Here is an 18936-nt window from a genome sequence, read left to right on the forward strand (position 1 = left end):
TGGGGGCGGGGTTATTGCTCTGAGCTCCCTGTCCCCAGGGGGCCTGTGTGGGGAGGGTGTCAGGACTGGGGCCGGCACAAGGGGAGACACAGCCGCACAAACACGCAGGTCACAGCACGGGGGGCGGGCAGGAGAGGCTGGGCGCCGTATTGCACTTTGGGAGTGGGGCCAGGCGGGGACCCCCCTCAAACTGGAGCCTGGGAAGGAGGCTGGAGGCCATCACGTTCCCTCCCCCTCTGGAGAGGGAGGTGAGCCCCCCCAACCTGGGGTTAGGGAAGGAGGTGGGCAGCCACGTGCCTGGTCCTGGGAGGGGCCGAGGGCTGGTCCTGGCCTCGACGGTGAGGGCAGACCAGGCCAGAGGCCTCGGCAGAGGCTGCGCGGGCGGCCGCCCCGGTGCCCCACACTGGTTCAGCTGCCGAGCCCCCCTTTGCTCGCCTTGGCCTTGGGGGGCACGGGGAGGCCTTCGTCGCCCTCGCTGTCAGAGCTGCAGCCGCTGACGTCAGTGATCTCCAGCTCCGAGTCGCTGTCATCCTTCCCGCCCAGCGCAGCCTCTGGTCCCCCAGCTCCGGGCAGTGCCAGGCGAGGGGCTGCTGCCAGGCCCGAGGGGCGCTCGGGGCCCAGGCCCTCCTCTGCTGCGGCCAATAGGGGCGAGGCTGTAGGGCCTCCCCCAGCCCCCGCCCCTGCCGAGGGCAGGTGACCCAGGGAACTGGCCAGAGGGTTGGGGTAGAAGTGTGGGGGGTACAGAGAGGGGGGCAGCTTGGGGAAGGGGCCGGTGAGGTACGGATTAAAATTCCAGGGGTACTCCGGGAAGGCGCGGCCGTAGGGACCCAGCAGGCCAGGGGGCTTGGAATAGCCAGTGGCACCTGGGGAGCATGGGGTGCGTCAGGCTGGGCACAGCACACCTCCACCCTGGGGCTGCCTCCCATGGATTCGCACAGCCTGTACCTTGTCCCGGCACCTTCCACCCAGGTCTGCCCCTTATCTCTCCCACGCAGCATCCGCCCACCACCCACGCTATGTGGTTTCCCCCACTTCTGCCCTGGTGTCCCCAGTCCTCTGGCACCCTGAAAGCCCTCCTCCCTGCCTCTCCCTAAACCCTCCTGTGGCTTTTAAACACACACAGGCGTGTGCGCGCGCACACAAACACACACACAGCCTTGCCCCGGGCCTCCTTCCTGCATCCTGCCTCTCCCCATCTTTTCCCATCCTCTTCCCTCCGACACAGCAGTGTGCACCCCCCCCCAACCAGCCCCATCATCCCCACCTGCAGGTCCTTACCGGAGCCCAGGAACGGGAAAGGGCTGTCCAGACGCAGCTTGTCTGGCTCAGGGGTGAACAGGGGTGCCCGGGCCCCTGGCTCTCCCAGGCGAGGGGCAGAGAACAGGGTCTGCAGGGTCTGGAGAGGGAGGCAGCACCACTCAGACTGGCTGCCCTGTCCCCAGGGGGTTGATGGCTGGGGAGGGGACCACCAAACACCTGGTTCTGGGACCCCAGAGTCCTAACTCACCTCGGGGGTAAGGGGAGGAGCATCTGGCCCAGGCGTGCCCGCAAAGGGACCAGGGGTCAGCAAGAGTGGGGAGCCCGTGGTGGCTGCTGCCACATCCAGCAGCGGGTAATTGACAAGTACGACTTTGCTGAAGTTGAACTTGTAGGTGAACCTCTTCCCTTTGGTCTTATGGAGAATCCGCTTGTTGTAGTAGTAGCTGTGGGGAGAGGGAGCAGGAGGGGATGCTGGGGAGGGGCACCGAGGGAGGGAGAGGGAGCCCCTGACTCCTGTTAGTGCACAGAATGCAACAGTTTGGGGAAACCGAGGCACACAGGAGTCCCTGAACCAAGGTCACAAGGCGCGGCAGGGGCGCGGCAGGGGCCGGGATCCTGACTTCTGGCCACCTCCTTGCTTCCCTTCCACTCAAGGAATCACACAGTAGCCGCCCCACGCAGATCCCTGCGCGTTGGGACCCAAGGGACTCTGCCCCAGCAGACTGAGGGCAAGCACCGCGGGGTGCGGGGTCCAGAGGGACGGTGAGGGGAGAAGGAGCAAGGTGGGGGCCGGCCTCTCCCTGCCCCTCCTCACCGCAGGGCCCGGCTCAGCTTGTCATAATTCATGTGGGGCTTGCACTTGCGGATGCCCCAGAGCCGAGCCACTTCGTCGGGGTCTTTGATGACGAATTCCCCGTAGTCCCCCTGCCAGGCGATGACACCCTGGTACTCCTCCTTCTGCAGCAGCTCCAGGATAAAGTGCCACAGCTGGATCTGCCTCGAGCCAGGGGACGACTCCGGCTTGTAGGCCCAATCCGGGAAGGCAAAGCCTGGGGACAGGGGACAGGGGAGTGGCCCCGGGTCAGGATGCCAAGTCAGGGGCACCAGGACCCACGTGGACTTGGGAACCAGGAGACATCCAGTCCTCCCCTGAATCCTGGACTCTGATGAGCAGCTACCCAACCCCAAGCATCTTTAGAGACCCAATTCCTATTCTCTGTACCCTAGCTGGTGTCAGTCCCCAAACTGTCCAAATAGTGGCAGAGAACTCAGTCGTCCAGGGACCCTGGGGTGGCACCTCCAGCCTCATCCTCTACCTTGGCACAACTCTCCCGGGTTTGGCGTCCCCGGATAGAGCGTGGGAGGAACCAGTTTCCTGCAGCCTTGACTGTGGGGAGGAAATGGGAGGGGACAGCTTATGGGGAAGGGCACCCCCTCTGCATCGATAGCCCTTCTGGGAGGCTGCTGGTCTCTCCTCTCTGGGACACCCCTGACACTTGCTGTCTCCCCTCTGTGGCCTTTGCCCCCTGCTCACTCTCTCCCCGAAGCCCTCCATGGGCCCAGAAGCCCTCCATGGACCAGGCCAGGCCCATGCCCACATGTCTCTGCCCCTGTCCACATCCATACACCTTTCACGTCCTGTGTCCCCCCCCACGTCTAAGCTACATCAGTCTGAGCACACTGTGCATAAGCAGATATCCCCAGCATACGTGTCACACAGATGTCCACTCACGTACAAGGGACGCCCAGCCACACCACAGACCACGGACGCACCAGAGTGCTGCGCTCCTGCTGGAGCGTAACACCTCACGCACAATGTGCCTCCACGGCAGACACGCCAGATACCCGGCATCACACATCTGTCCCAAAACCCCGTCACACATCCCAGGCCCCTCAAAACTGGGACCCCCTAGCAACACAGCCATGACAGGAGACACACAGGACCGCAAAGGCCCAGATAAGGCGCGATGGAGCCGGTGAGTGTGGCATCAGGATGTGTGTCAGCCTGACGGGCACACACAGGGTAACACCATTCCTGTGAAACAGCCTCCCAATCCCACAACACACAGGCGCCCACGCTGCAGGACCCTCAGCTCGTTCTGGATTTTGAGCCCTCAGAGGGTGTCCTGTGCCCCATTGGCCAAACACACCAGGAGAGCTGGATGGAAGTGGGAGGGTCTCGCCCACCCCTAAATCTTACCTCCCATCTGGGAGGCCCCAGGTCCTGGGTCCCACTTCTGGGCTACGTCCTCTGTCCCCTCTCCCTCAGACACCCCGGCCCTATGCATGAGAACAGCAGGCGGGGTGAGCCTGTAAGGAACCAAGGCTGGGGAGAAAGACAACCCCGAGCTGGGAGACCAGCCACGTGTCTACTTGCTGTGTGGTCCCAGGGCAGCTCCTTGCCCTCCCTGGATTCTTAGAATCTCTGGGTGGGAGCTGAGAAGCAGCAGGGTCCCATCTGGGGTGCCTGGAGTATCAAGGGGGGTGCTAACGCCTCCCTGCCGAAAGCTCCAAGGAAGCTCCAAGCTTCCTCCCCGAAAGGAGAACTTTTCTCTCAACCCCGTCTTGGGTCTTTCATATTCCAGGTGACAGGACTCCATTAACTCGCGAGCTCTGGCCCATTCCACACCCAGACCACACCCTAGTGGGGAAGTTAGTGTATCACGGACACACTCAGACGACCCCAAACACAAAAGCACACAACTGGCCATATACGTGCAGATACACGACCCAACCTAAACCACCACCTGTCCTCAAATATATTGTACCTGCTGAGACACTAGAGAGGACACACATAGTGAAAGCCTCCCACATTCAGTCACACTCGGTGACACACGGATGCAAGAAACCCCGACACAAACACATACACACACACCCAACACAGAGGCCTAAAGCACACCGCGACCTCCATTCTGGACCAGACACCGACCCAGAAGTAACAGTAGCGGGCTCCCCACCCCACTGGGCAGGCACAGACTTAGTGACCCGGCACTACCACCTCCTCCCAATCCTAGAATGTAAACAGGCTCAATATTCTAAAGAAACTCGACCCGCCCAGCCCAGAGACACTCCGGTAGCTTCCCGCATCTGTGCAAGCAGGCACGGCAGCTCACACAAAGCCAGATGCTGCACGGACATACACTCTCCCAGTGTGACCCCTTCTTCCAGAAACACAAGTGTGACACAGGGACGCATCGAGACCCCACACATAAGCAAGCACAGAGTCCCAGTCTGCACGCACGCATGTGCATATGTAGACACGTGTGAACGCTCACCACACACACACACACACACACACACACACACCATCTGTGGGGCATGTGACTTGGACTCAAATGCACATCCAACCAGTCTTACTGTCCACATCCCCAGCTCTGAGTGTCCACTTCTGAGCAGGCCGTCCTCTCCCAGGGCTCCGGCTGGCTGGGCCGTGTCTCCACGTCCCCTGCCCAGGCAGTCCCTGTCCATTTGTCCACCTGCACCTGGCCTGGTGCCCACTCTGGTCCCGCCCCTGCTCCATCAGTTCCTATCCATCTCCAGTCTCCTTCCCTCTTTTTTGCCCAAGGATTTGGGGGAGGAAGGGAGCAGATGAGACCCCACGACCTCAGACCCCTGGATCCAGTCCTTTTCAGACTCCAGTACCTCCACCCTCCAGAAGACCCTCCCATCCCAGCAGGCAGGTGGCAGGGACATCTGGCTGTAAAGTTTTTAGTCAAGTTTTCCAGTGGGGGTTTGCATTCAGGGGACTGAGAGAAAGACGGGGCGGAAGAGGGGCAGAAAGGAGGAGCCGGCTGGCTGGGAAGGGGCGGGAGGTCCGGGCCAGTTACCAGGGGTCCAGAGAGCCGGCAGGGCGGGCGGGGCGAAGAGAAGGTCGGAGACGCAGCTACAGTCCATGGTGGAGCCAGCCCTGCGGAGAGGCCGGGACAGACGCGGGGACAGGCGGGGACAGGCAGGAGAGACAGACAGGGGTCAGTGGGGTGGGCGCTCCTCCCAGGCCCACCCGGCCCGCCACCCGCCTCCCTCTCCATCCACGTCTGGCCCACCTTCCTCCCAGCCTCTCCTCCCTCCTCCTCCTCCTCCTCCTCCTCCTCCTCCTCCTCCTCCTCCTCCTCGCTCTGTGCCTCGATCACTACCCACGGGCCGGCCTCCCTCCCGCTGCTCCCACTCGCTCCCACTCGCTGGCTCACCACCCGCCCGCCCCGCACCAGCCCCGCCGCTGCCGCCGCTGCCTCTCCGGCTCTCGCACCTGACCTCTCATCCGTCTCTGGGGCTCTGTCCCTCTCTCTGGCTGTCCCCATTTGTCTCGCTCTGAACCTTGCCCCCCCCCCAGCCCCGGCCCGCCCAGCGGACCCTGGGGCTCGCTTGTCCGGCTTCCAGGCAGCCCCCAGCTTTCATCTGCTGCCCGCAGTGGGCCAGAAGCGGCTACGGGGCTGCACCCTGCAGGAGGGCTCCCACAGATGCCCCCCCAACCTGCTGCCCAGCCCTCAGACCCCTGCCACTTGCACCTGCCACCCCCCCACTCTTCAGACACTTTCTCCTAGATCTGCCTCCCCCCACCAAACAGCACCCCAGAAACCCCTTCCCCTTAGATCTGCCTCTCCCTGAGACAGCCCCCCCAGATGCCTTTTCCCCTAGATCTGCCTCCCCTAAACCCCCCAAACCCATCACCCAAGATCTGTCTCCCTTCATCAAACAGCACCCCCAGACACCCCATCCCCCTAGATCTGCCTTTCCCTGAGAGCCCCCCTAGATACCCTTCCCCTTGGTCTGCCCCCCTCCATGGCCCTCTCAGACACCACTTCCTCTTAGGTCTTCCTTCCCCTCAGAGAGATCTCCCCAAACATCCCTTCCTTCCCCTACATCTGCCACCCCCACAGACAGCCCCCCTCAGACACCCTTCTTCCTTGAATATGCCTCCCCTGGAGACAGCCTCCCTCAGACACTCCCTCCCTTAAGATCTACCTCCCCCAAACAGTACCCCTCAGACACCCCTTTGCCCTTGGATCTGCTTCCCCTCTCAGACCCCTGCTCCTTCAAATACCCCTCTCCTCAGATGCCCCATCCCTATGCCTCTCACACCCTTTACCCTTCTGCCAGCCCCTCCCCGTCAAGCACCCCCCTATCTCAGACACCCCCCCACCCATACCCGTAGACATCTGCTTCTCGACACTCACCCCTCAGACACATCTTCCCCTTAGATACTTCAGCCCGCCACCACTCCCACCCCTCGAGACCCACCTCCTAGAGGGAGCGCTCTCCTCAGACCCCTGGCTCAGACGCCCCCCCCCCCCCCGCCCCGCCCCGCACACCCTACCCCCATTACGGGCTTTCGCACACAGCATTCATCTCAGACACCGCTCTGCCCAAAGATCCCCAACAGCCGCTCTGTTCCCCATAAACCCCACCTCACCCCTCGGATGCCAGACAAGACTTGGCAGATGGCCCGTTCCCTCCAGACCCGTCCGATCCCCACGGACACCCAGGCGGCCCCCCCACCCAGTGCCCATCGCATCTCTCCCACACGGTCCCCTCCGGCACTCAGGCCCCCTGCCACCTCCTCTGCCCCTTTGTGGGGCCCCCCGCCTGGCCCCTCTGCCCCAAGTCCCCTCTGCCTCCCGTCCATCTCCCCAACTTTCTCTTGATCTCCTTCCCTGTCTCTCTTTCTCTCTCTGCATGCATCTTTTCTCCCTTCTCTGCCTCCCCACCCTTTTCCATCTTTCTGTCCCTCTTTCCTGGTCTCCCCCCAACCCAGCGCCTCCTTGCACCCTTCTCCACCCACTCTCTCCAACCCCCGTGCCCCCCACCTCCCTCTGGTCTCCCCGATCTCTGGCTTCCCCGCGCCCCCTCTCCTCCCTGGCCCCGGCCCTTCCCCCGGCTCTCCCCTCTCCCCTCTCCCCTCTGCCCCCCGTGCCCCGCCAGGGCTCTGTGCCCCAGCCCGTCCCGCCTCAGTCTCCCTCTCTCCCTCCCGGCTCCGCACCTCACCGGCCACCTCTCTCCCACCTCCCGCTCGCTCTGCCTCTCCGGGTCCCCCTCCCTCCTGCCTCCGCCCCCGCCCCCACCCCCATTGGCCCCTCTCATTTCCGTGTTGGTTTTGATTTCTCTTCCCGACGCTTTCAACTCCCCGCCGCCTCCTCCGGACACGTTATAACGAGGAGCCGTGGGATCGGCGCTCCGGGCCCTGCTCCCACGCTCCCCCCGCATCTCTCACACGGTCTCTGCGTCTCGCCATCTCTGCCTGCCGCTTCCCTGTTCCCACCTCTGTCCGGCGGGGCCCACGGGGACTGGGTCCCTGCCCCGACTGTCGGGGTCCACAGCGCCACGTCCCTGGGTCCCCACATCTCCCTGTCTCCACACCGCTCTTTTATGTCTCTGGGTCTCCATGTCTCTCCTCCCCACATCCTTGTCTCCGCACCCCTCAGTCTCTTGTCTCCATCTCTGTCTCCACATCTCTGTCTCTGCGTCTCTGTTTCCGTCCCAGTGTCCGTCTCTTGGGGCCCCTTTGATCTCACCCTGCCCCTGGCGCCCCCCTGGCCCCATTGATCGCTGATCGACCGATGGAAGGAGCGGGCCTGCGGGGGCCGGGGCTGCAGGGCCAGGCAGGGGCCCAGTAGGACGCTGGACAGACGGACAGCGGGCCCCAGACCTGGGAGCGGTGGAGGGGGAGCTGCTGCAGCCCCCGCCCCGCCCCGCTGGTCCGCGCCGTGCGGATGGGGACTCCGGGCAAGCTTTAATTTTTAATTTTATTTTGCTTCCTCCACCCCCCCCCCCGCCGCCCCCCATCTCCACCGCCTGCAGCCATGGCACTGAATGTGTGTGTGCATGTGTGTGTGCGCATGCAGCAGTGTGCAGAGGGGCTGGGCAGGCAAGACACTGGCTCTCTCCTCTCCTTGCCAAGCAGACACACAGCCTGGGCACGCACACACCACACCATCACACAACATACCACGGAGACCTGGGTCAACAGAGCCACACACAGCATACGGTCACACAACACACCACACAGACCCAGGTCCATAGAGTCACACACACCACACTGTCACAATACATCAACACAAGTCAACAAAGCAATACACAAATGTGTCATGCACAACACATCACACAGGCACAGGTCAAGTCCCACATACCACACTGTCACAGACATCACACACACTGTCAGCCGAGCGACACATACACCACTGTCATACACAACACATATCACACAACTGTGTGATGCACGCGTCAACAAAATCCTATGCAACAAGGCTATAACCAACATACGTCACACAGACCCATGCAGCGAGCAACCCCACACACATACCACCAAGTCTACACAACACATGGGCATGCAGGTCAAAATAGTCACATGCTCCATGACTGTCACACACACATCACAATGGCCACAGATACTCACAGAGAAACAGATATGCAGTTATATAGATACGCATCTAAGACTCACCAATTCAATCCCACACAGAAACAAAGACACACAATCACAAATCACACACAGAAACACACTAACACAGATACATAATGACATAATGACACACTGAGTCTCACCATCAAATGCAGACATACAGACATACAAGCATGCACTCACTCAATGCCACCCAGAAACGGAAACACTCCCAGGCACCCAGACACACACACCAGCACAGCCAAGCCAGTTACACACAAGTGACACCAAAGCAGTGTCACACAGACAAGCACCAGAGACCCCGGGGGCACATGTGCTCCAACACACATGGAGGCGGAGATGCACACGTGGCAACAATACAGACAGATCACCAGGAGACCACAAACACACGTGCCCCCCCCCCACACACACACACTCACACACGGACCAGTCCGCACAGGCTCACTCAGACCCAAAGGCCAACTGGGTGAGGGGCTATGGTGGGGTGCGGTGGGCATTCAAAGTAAAGCACCCCAAAGCCCACACTGCCCCTGCCACCATCTGTCCAGCTGTCTGATTGTCCCCCTCCCCACTCGCCATCTGTGTGCTTCTCGAGCATGAGCATGTGTTGCACGCGTGAAATGGGCAGGGTCCCGGGCCTACTTCTGCTGCTGGCTCTCCGAGGACAGGGCTCCGGCCTCCTTCAGGCCCTCTGGGAGGCAGGGTCTCTCTCACTGAGGTCTTTGTTGTTGAGGCTCTGTCTGCCTCTAGCTCCAAATACCTCGGTTTCTGAGCATCTGTGTTTCTTGTCTCTGTCTTAGGGCATCTCTGTCTCTCTCAGTCTCTGGGTATCTCTGGCTCTCTGTGTCTCTCCTGGCCTCTGTCTCCTCACCCCCCATCACCCTGGCCCCCCTGGACTGGGGTTTAACCAGTTGCTTTCATTTCTCTAAGCTGCTCGGGCCGCCTCGGGAGCTGCCTCGGGCCTCACCCCCCCCACCAGCCCCTTCATCCCTCACCCAGTACCCCCTCCCCTTAACACAATCTGCACAAGTGGAATGAAAATTGATTTTTTTTTTAAATTTCATATCTTCTCCGGGGCTCTGTCTAAAGAGGAGAGAGACGCGGCCCAAGACCCTTCTCCTGCCGCCACCCCCCGCACACAGGCGCACACCAACAGGCACACACATCACGCCTGGACACACACATGCACTCTGACACTCCGTCTGCACCCACCCTGGGGACACACCCCTCCCTATGTCACACACCCACATAGGACACATCTGTGCACACAGCACACAACAGACCCCTGCACACGCTCTCTAGACACCCCCCAGTAGGCACAATTCACACACCCTGTCCCATCTGGGTGCATGGAGCCCGGCTGCCTGCTGGCACACACTATAGTGCGCATGCTCACACACACACCTGTCCATACAGATTATGGCCACGGCCATGTGTACACGGGCTCAAGGGTGGCCCCACTAGAGGTACCAAGAGACCCCAGTGGCTGTCCCGGGGAGGACTGGGTTCAGGGAGGTGACACAGGCTTTCCTGCCTGGACTTGCCCCTCCAAACCCCCAAGGTCACCTCTACTCCCACCCCTGCCCGCATCAACCAGATGCTTCGGCATGACCCTGGGTGGAAGTGTCTCTGTGCCAGGGGTGTATGAGTGCATGTGTATGTATGTATGTGTACACACATGTACACACACACGTCTTCTCTCGAGGGCACACGCTGTCATCCCAACAGGCTCGTTCATTTGAGAGCTAGCTTGTCCCCACACGGGCACCCATAACACACAGGCCCACAGAATACACACCACACACACAGCAGCACCGAACACATGTCCGTACTCACACATCACAGACACACAACCTCATGCGTCATTGGGCAACAGTTCACACAAGGAGGGCACACACGTACCACCCAACAGTCACCCATAAATACACAACCACAGGCACACAAAGCCTTCACCGTTTTAGGGCACACAGAGCACCTTCCATGTCTGATCCCAGACACAGACACAAGCCCACAGGCTCTGAGACACCACAGCAACCCCTTAACACAGAATGCACTGCCTCACAGGCTCACACCGCCAGTTGTGATGCCCAGATTTGGGGGGATTTTTGTGACCATAGCCCACAGCTGCTCCCTCACTGTGTTTCTCACACCCGCACCCCCAGCCCAGCCCTTGGTGTCTGGCACCCACTCGCTCATTCCACCATGCCCCCCTTGGCCTAAGCTTTGTCGTCTCCTTGCCTTCAGAGGTGTGCGCTGTCCTGGTCACTCAGACACGCCAGCCGCCTTGGAGAGTCCAGACACAGCACAACTCCAGAGTTTTGGGCAGTCACACAGGACGATCACGGCTGAGCATCACGCTCCAGTCACGCACATGCTCACAGACACGGCTTGGATGGATTTCCCAGCCCCGTGGGCTCATGCTCCTGCAGGTCGTCACCTGTGCTCAGGAATGCACGCACCGCCACAGGTCACACCTACACATCCTGCCACACAAACCCATCACATGAAAAGACAGCCGAGCCCCCCACCCCACCCCACATAGTGTCACACACACACAGACACAGTTGCAGTAGCTTGCACACGTGCGCACACATGCACACATGCGGGCACACATCCTGGAACCTCTGCTGAGGCTGCGCTGTGCAAGAGAGACAGAAGGACAGACTGGCAGACAGACAAGGTACCAGCTTCCCTGCTTGGAGAAGGTGTGTCTGTGACCCCGGTTTGGGGTGCTGGGGAGGCTTCCAGCCAGGGCAGGGATGGAGACCTCACACCCACCCTCTCCCTGTCTCTCCCTCTGGCTGCTGTCTCTGTCTGTCATGTGTCTCTGGGTTGGTCTCTCCCTCCTGTGCTCTCTCGCTCTAGCTCTCTCTCTCTTTCTCTCTCTCTCTCTCCCCCCCCCCTCCCTGAGTCCCAGTCTCTGCACGAACGTCCCTGGGGCTGTGGCCAGCACGCGGAACCGTGTCAGTTGGGGGGTGGGGGGGGAGCATCCCCAGGGAGGTGGGAGCCGCAGTGCCACGCACCCCGCCTACCAAACAGCACTGGGGGAGGGGAGGGGAGGGGAGAGGGAGGCGCCACCGAGGACGTGGACCCAGAGCTCAGGCTGCCTCCCTACCCCGTGCCTGCATCCCCTTGCCCATCTCCCCTCAGAGACCCCTCAGAGATGGAGGAAGAGCAGGGGGTGGGAGGGGAACAGGGAGACGAAGACACGGAGAGATGGGGGGCAGAGAGAGAAGCAGGAGGCAACACCTACCAGGACATAGATGGGGACAGAGACCGGAGGAGAGACACCGAGAAAAGATGGGAGATCAGAGAGTCCTGCCAAGACGGGAAAGAACTAGACCCTGAGGAAGGTGGGGGGAGGAGGAGCCGAGCTGGGGAGACCCGGAAAAGGGGAGCGAGTCAAAGCAGCTTGGACAAAGTGAATTAGGGAGCCGGAGGTCAGAAGACAGCTGCTCCAAGGAGAGACCCCAGTCTGGGAGGAAGGAGAGGAGGGGCAGAGATGCGGAAAATTGAGGGATTAGGGCAGAGGCGAAGGAGTGGACCGGAGGGCAGGGGCTGTGGGGCCGGGGCAGGCGAGAGAGGGAAGCGCAGGTGTGGGTTCAGGGCCAGCCTGATGCCCAGCTGCCGTCCTGGGGGTGGGGTCTGTGGTCGGGGGCTGATCCAGCTCCTGGCTGCCACCCCAACTCCAAAACCTACCCCACCCCTCCTCATCACTTCCACCTGGCCACTTCCTACCTCCTGCCTCATCCTGAGCCCCAACCTCTTCCCAAGGGTCCTCAGTCCCAGCTCCCTTCCCTGTCACATCCCTGCACCTGGACCCCACCCCACTGCTGGGTGGGACCTCTTGGCCCCAAAATCCTCGTCTCAGAGATTTCTGTGATTGGGGGTGGGGGGAGGGGCAGGAAGCTGAAGGGCTGCTGGCCAGCTTGTCCCAGGAGCCCAACAGACCCTCTCTGGACCGCAATGGCCAAGAGGCAGGGGCATGTGTGTCCTGTTCTTGGGACCTGGCAGCAAGTATGTGCTCAGGAAATATTGTTTAAATGAAATTCAGATGAAAAGGAGCAAGGCAGAGAGATAGTGAGTGAGGGAACAGAGATGAAGGTGGAAGGGAAGGGCCTAGAGCTGGGGGAGGAAGGACCCAGGGATGGAGATGGGAAGAAGCCAAGGGACACAGAGATGAGAGGACTGAGACACAGGAATACAGGGGGGCAGAGACAGATGGGGAAATGGGGACCAACCTGAGGGAGAAGGGAGTGACTGAGTGGTCAGAGAAAATGAGCAGATGAATGGGGTCAAGGACCCAGGAAGGCAAACAGGAGACACTGAGCATGGGGGGATGGAGGGTGGGGGGGCACAGGGAAACAGGAGACACAGGGCAGGGCCTGAGAGCCTGGGGCCAGGCGCGGGGCCAGGCAGGCCGCTGGAGCCGGGTGCCTCGGCTGCAGGGGATCGCACAAGGGCCAGAGAAGGGCCGGGGTCCGGCTGGGGTCCGGCGGGGCTGGGGGAGGCTCAGGGCTCCAGGGGCATCGCACGGTGCTAATTCAGCTCCATCGATCAGACGGGATGAGAGCAATAAATTATTGTGACAAGATGCAATCCTGGCCCGCGCACTGCCGCCGAGGCGGATCGATCCCTGTCCCCAGCCCCACACCGGGGCCCATGCCCAAGCCCTGGCCCGGACGCCTCTGCCATCTCTCTCTCCATTCCCTCACCACGCACACTCCCGCTGACAGCCAGGTGGGGCAGCAGCCCTAGGGAAGAGACAACAGGAATAGGAAGAGAGCCAGGGCAGGAAGACCAGCCCCTGCCTGTCCCGAGGCCTCTTGCTTCCCTCAGCACCCCATCCTCACCACTACCTGGGAGGAAGCAACTGCCAGGATGCCCATTTCACAGATGTGGAAACTGAGGCTCAGACAGGGAAAGTAACTTGGCCAAAGTGCCACAGGGGTAGGTGTGAGACCTGGACTCAGATGTGGGTCAGCATGACTTCAAGCCCCCCGAAAAAACTTGCCCTGTCAGAGGAGAGAACAAGGGACAGGGAAAGAGGAGGGAGGAGACCGAGAGAGCCTGAGAGGAGAGACAGAGACAGAACAGAGAGAGTCAGACGCTAGAAAGAAATAAAGACACAGAGACACTGAGAGAGACAGAGGTGGAGAAACAGCACAGAGACAGGGAGGGAGGGAAAGAGAGACAGAGAGACAGAGACTCAGGTTCAAGACAGGCAGGGGGAGGTGGGCAGCCAGGGGCAGAAATGGAATAGAGGAAGCAAACAGGCAGGGTGGGCAGAGAGATGGAGCCGGGAAGCACCACCATAGGGATGGCTAGTTCTGGAGAGCAAGGGGTGCCTGGGGGACAGGCGTGCCGTGGCAGGCGCTGGGCTGGCTCCAGGCAGCTGGGAGGGCAGGTGGGAGTGAGGACACGGATGGCCAGCTTGGTTAGGGGAGTTGGTGTCAGAGAGGCCAGGTGTACAGGGCCCTGGGGAGAGTCGAGGGCAGGAGTGGGGTGGGGGTTGGGGGGTGAACGTGAGGCTGGGGCGCAAGAGAGCTGGGGGGACGCAGAGAAAAGTGTTGCCAAAGCAACAAGGTAGACAGAGGTGTCCGTGGAGGAAGGAGGTCACCTGATAGGCAGGTGTGGGAGCTAAGGACACTTGGATGCCTGAGGACAGATGGCCTCCAAGATCTACCAGTTTCTGAGAACTCCAAGAAATTACTCCATTTCTCCGGGCTCAGTTTCTGTCTCTGCGCAGTGGGGATGAGAGTAAGGACCTGCCTCATAAGGGCCTGGCGGGGGTGAAGTGAGAACCCAGAACACAGCCTGCCACAGAGACAGGCTTAATAGGCAGTGCCCGGATGGGGCGCCTGGCTGCTCAGCCGGTAGAGAGGGTGACTCTTGATCTCGAGGTTGTGAGTTCGAGCCCATGTTGGGTGTAGAGATTACTTAAAAATAAAATCTAGATTAAAAAAAAATAACAATAGCTGGGAACATGTCATGAGTAGGCGGGTGCTACCAAGGAGCAATCCGGGACCAGCAGCCACTAGAGCTTGTGAGAAGTTCAGTCTCAGGCTCCGCCCCAGACCTGCTGCCCCAGAATCCCTGGGGTGTTCCCATCCAGTGCGTGTCCAACATCCCCAGCTCCGTGTTCCGGTAGGCCCTCCAGCTGTTTCTGATGCCCGCTGAAGTCTGAGAACCTCTGGCTTAAGGGAGTAAGATGCAGTGGCAGGTGTGGGGAAGGCTGGGAACAGGTGTTCTGTGTGTTTAACAAATGCTACAGGTGGCACTTATGCTCATCAAGAAAGGTGTTCCCTTGGGGATCCCTGGGTGGCTCAGCAGTTTGGCTCCTGCCTTCGGCCCAGGATGTGATCCTGGAGACCCAGGATGGAGTCCCGAGTCCCGTGCTGGGCTCCCTGCATGGAGCCTGCTTCTCCCTCTGCCTGTGTCTCTGCCTCTCTCTCTCACTGTGTTCCTATCATAAATAAATAAAAATTAAAAAAAAAGAAGGTTGTTCCCTTAGATGGGTGGTGACATGCTCTATGAAAGGGGGACAGGTATTTCCAGAGGGGAGCAGGCTGGAGACGCATGTGAGGGATCTGAAGGGTCGGTTCTAAAGGTGTGGGGGTGGACAGGTAGCACAGGTGAGCACAGGGGAGACAAGGTGGCTGAGAGGTGTGGGGTATGGATACAACATCTGAGCAAGCTATGGAGGGGGGCGCCTGGAGGGCTCAGTTAGCAAAGCCTGTGACTCTTGGCCTCGGGGTCCTGAGTTCAAGCCTCACACTGGGAGTGGAGCTTACTTTAAAAAAATTCTTTTTTAAAGAAGAAGCTATAGGGGCAGTTGGGTGGCTCAGCCAGTTAAGCCTCTGCTTAGGGTCTTGGGATCAAGCCCTGAATAGGGCTCTCTGCTCAGTGGGGAGCCTGCTTCTGCCTCTGCCCCTCCCCCTGCTCATGCACACACACACACACACACACACACACACACACACACACACACTCTCTCTCTCTCTCTCTCTCTCTCTCTCTCTCTCTGTCTCTTTAAGAAAGAAAAATTAAAAAGCTATGAAAGGACAAAAGTTACATGGATGCCGGTGGGTGTGGGGAGAGAAGGGGTCCCGATGTTGGTGCATGTCTGTGGGGAAGGAGGGTGGCCAGGAGGCAGCGTTCCCCTTGGGGATAGGCTGGGGACACCAGGCGTATGGCAGAGACCCACTTGAAGATGTAAAGCAGAGAGAGATTAAGGCAGGTGTGGAAGCCTCAGGACCTGTTTGCCAAAGAAATGAGTGGACGTGGTACTGGAGCAGGTGACGCCTGTGGGAGACAGGTGAGGAAGGGGAGAGGTGTAGAGATGTGTCACTTTGCATAGCAAGGGAGGAGGAAGGAAGAAACCTGGGGAATTAGTGATGTGGGTAAGGGAGAGAAGTAGATAGTGCCCGAGGGACAGGTGGGGGGAAACAGGGATGCACGTAAAGCAGGTACCTGTGGCCAAGGACAGGTGTGAAGTGTGTGAAGTACTGTTGTGTGTTGTGTGAGACAGAGAGAAGCAGAGACGGAGATAGCGAGGAGAGACAGGTGGCTTTCAGAGGACAAGGGTTTGGAGGACCCTCATGGCAGGGAGGGACATGAGAGGAGGAGGAGGAGACCCATGATGCCCAGGGACCACTGCATGTGTGAGCAATCAAGCCGTGTTGAGGTCAGGAGACAGGTGCGGTAGGTGCATGTGTCATCTGGGATGTTACCTGAGATGACAAGTGGGAAAGGCAGATGTGGGAAAGACAAGTGGGAGTAGATATCTGTGTAAAAGGATATACGTGGGCACGTGCATGGGAAGCTCCTCTGGAAGGACAGGCATGAGGGTGGACGAGGTGAGCACCGTATGGGGGAAGTACCGGACAGGAGAGGCGGGAGGGAGCAGGCTTCACCTGAGGACAGATTAAGAGAAGGCACGTGACAGGTGTTAGGGCTTCTGTGCAAAGAAAGGTGTGCAGTGTATGTGAAGATACGATGAACAGGTACTGCTGGAGGGGAGACAGAGGTGAAGAAGTATGAATGTGTGAGAAATAAATGTGTTTAGAGCCTTAGGGGACAGGTGGGGTGATGCAGGTGCAGGTAGGAAAGGGACAACAGGGCAGGAAATGAGACAGATGCAAGGATTCAAGTGGGAAGGGCAGATTTCAGAGAACAGGTGTTACCTGGGGGTGCAGGTAAAAGGGGACATGTGTTACCTGAGAGATCGCGGGCATCTCTGGGGCAGGTTTCAAGGGACAAGTGTTACCTGGAAAAGCAGGTGAGAGGAAACACTCGGTACCTACAGGGACAGACGAAGAGGACAGGTTACCTGCAGGGGACAGGTACAAGGAGACTAATGTCGCCTGGAGGTCCAGATGTGGGAACCTGAAGGGGAAACACTAATGTGACAGGTGTGCTGATAGGCAGGTGTGAGTGAAAGGTATTACCTGAGGCCACAGGTGTGTGCAGCGTGGCTCTTCAGGGTGAGGTGCTGCCTCGGTTTCCTTCACTTCCCTCCCCTCCCCTCCCCTCCCCTCCCCAGGGGCCAGTTCTGGTGCTGGGATCCGTCCCGGGGCTCCTGCCCAGGGCAGGGCACGCAGTTAGCTCGGCCGTCAGCTCTGGGCGCAGCGAGGCCGGCCAGGCCTGCCGGGCAGCCGGGCTCCTGAGGCTGCTTGGCGATGCGGAGCGCGTCTGGGCCTCGGCGGGCCGGCCGGGCAGGGGGAGCGGGCGGGGGGGCCGTTTAGCCGTGATAGATCCGCGCGCCGCTTGTCTCTTAATCTCCGGAGCGACCGATCGATTCGCTATTTCCCTTTGTTGCCAGAAAATTCGATCCTGGGCCTGGAATTAGGTCCCCGGCTTAATCTGAGCGGAAACCAGCGAGGGGGAGACAGAGACAGAGATGCTGGGAGACACAGAGACACCGAGACAGTAAGAGACAGAGAAAGGCAGAGACAGAGAGACAGAGAGAGATGCTGAGAAAGATGTGGAGAGAAGGAGGCACAGAGATTCTGAGACAGTCCAAGAGTTGGACCCGAAGGGGAAGGGAGAGATGCTGCGAGAGACAGAGTCGGAGAGAGACAGAGATTCTGGGAGTTGGACGCAGCATCTCTGGACACAGAGATGCCCAGAGACAGAGACACAGTAAGGAGAGACCCAGCCAGGGAAGAGACAGCAGAGGTGGCCCAGCACGGCCCTGGGACGGTTGTGGAATGACAGAGAAGGTGTGCAGCAGACTGGGCCACCTGTCCCCAGAAGGACACAGCCCCTGGAAGGTCAGGGCTAGACCTGCGCTCCCAGCCCCGAAGTGTGTGCAGACCCATTTATTGGCCCAGTGTCCTTCCCACAGGCCCTGTGGACCCCCTTACCCCAATATCCAGACCCCAAATATGCAGACCCTCAGCCTTGAACTCCGGCTCCAAATCCAGACCTCCCAGCGCCCCCCAACCCGTCCAAACCTCCATACTGACCACAGCTCCAAATGTTCACACCCCTAGTCTGACCCCAGCCCCAGTCCGCTCTCAACCCCAAATATGCAGTCTCTTGGCTCTGAACCCCTAGGTCCCAAATTTCAAGCCCTCGGGTCCCGGCCCTCAAGTCCCCTCCTTCCCCACCCCCCACCCCAGGAGTCTAGCCCCAGAGGTCCAGACTCACCCTCAGGTGTGCCGCCAGCCTCGGTTCCCATACAGCCCGGGTCTCTCCCAGCCCCCGACCCCTGGCGCTCCCGGACACTCCTCGGCCCGAGTCCGAGTCCTGCCCCCCCCCCCGCCCCGAGCGCCACCTCCCCCCTCCTCCCTCCCAGCGCCTCCGCGGGGGGGTGACCCCGGCCGCCCTCCCCAGCCCCCGGCTCCGCGGCCCGCCCCGCCCCCTCCCTGCACCGGCCCGCGCGCTCACTCACTTTCCGGGGTTTGCGCCTCCGCTCGGGGCCGGCGAGAAGTGTTTAAAGTTGGGATCCCGCGGCCATGGCCCCCGCGGCTTCCTGGGGAGCGGGCACCGGGGCGGGGGGGCGCGGCCGGGGCCCGGGGGCCGGAGCGCGGGCGAGAGTCTCGGAGAGCGCTGGGGACGGAGGGACGGCCGGGCCCGGGAGGGGCGCGGGGCCGAGAGAGGCGCGCGGGCGGCGCGGGCGGCGCGGGGCCGGGCGCGGGGCGGGGCGGGGCGCGGGGCGGCGGGAGAGCGGGCGGCCGGCTGCGGGGCCTCGGCGCTTCCTCCTCCTCCTCCTCCTCCTCCTCCTCCTCCTCCCCCTCCCCCTCCGCCGCCGCCGCCGCCGCCGCCGCCTCCCTCCG

The 18936-nt window shown here is 60.7% G+C and overlaps 1 protein-coding gene across 1 annotated transcript; it reads right to left on the bottom strand.

The window, feature by feature from the left end:
• Positions 1–311: 311 nt before the first annotated feature.
• ERFL (ETS repressor factor like) lies at positions 312–18720 on the bottom strand. The gene is made up of 6 exons (XM_072753697.1): positions 18552–18720; positions 5088–5167; positions 2075–2309; positions 1508–1703; positions 1279–1396; positions 312–863 (listed from the first exon to the last, which is right to left on the bottom strand). The coding sequence occupies exons 2-6, from the start codon at positions 5152–5154 to the stop codon at positions 409–411; spliced, it is 1071 nt and encodes a 356-aa protein (XP_072609798.1). The 5' UTR covers positions 5155–5167; positions 18552–18720; the 3' UTR covers positions 312–408.
• Between the last annotated feature and the right edge of the window lie 216 nt (positions 18721–18936).

Source organism: Vulpes vulpes, chromosome 1, assembly GCF_048418805.1.
Source record: "Vulpes vulpes isolate BD-2025 chromosome 1, VulVul3, whole genome shotgun sequence".
NCBI classification, from domain to species: Eukaryota; Metazoa; Chordata; class Mammalia; order Carnivora; family Canidae; genus Vulpes; species Vulpes vulpes.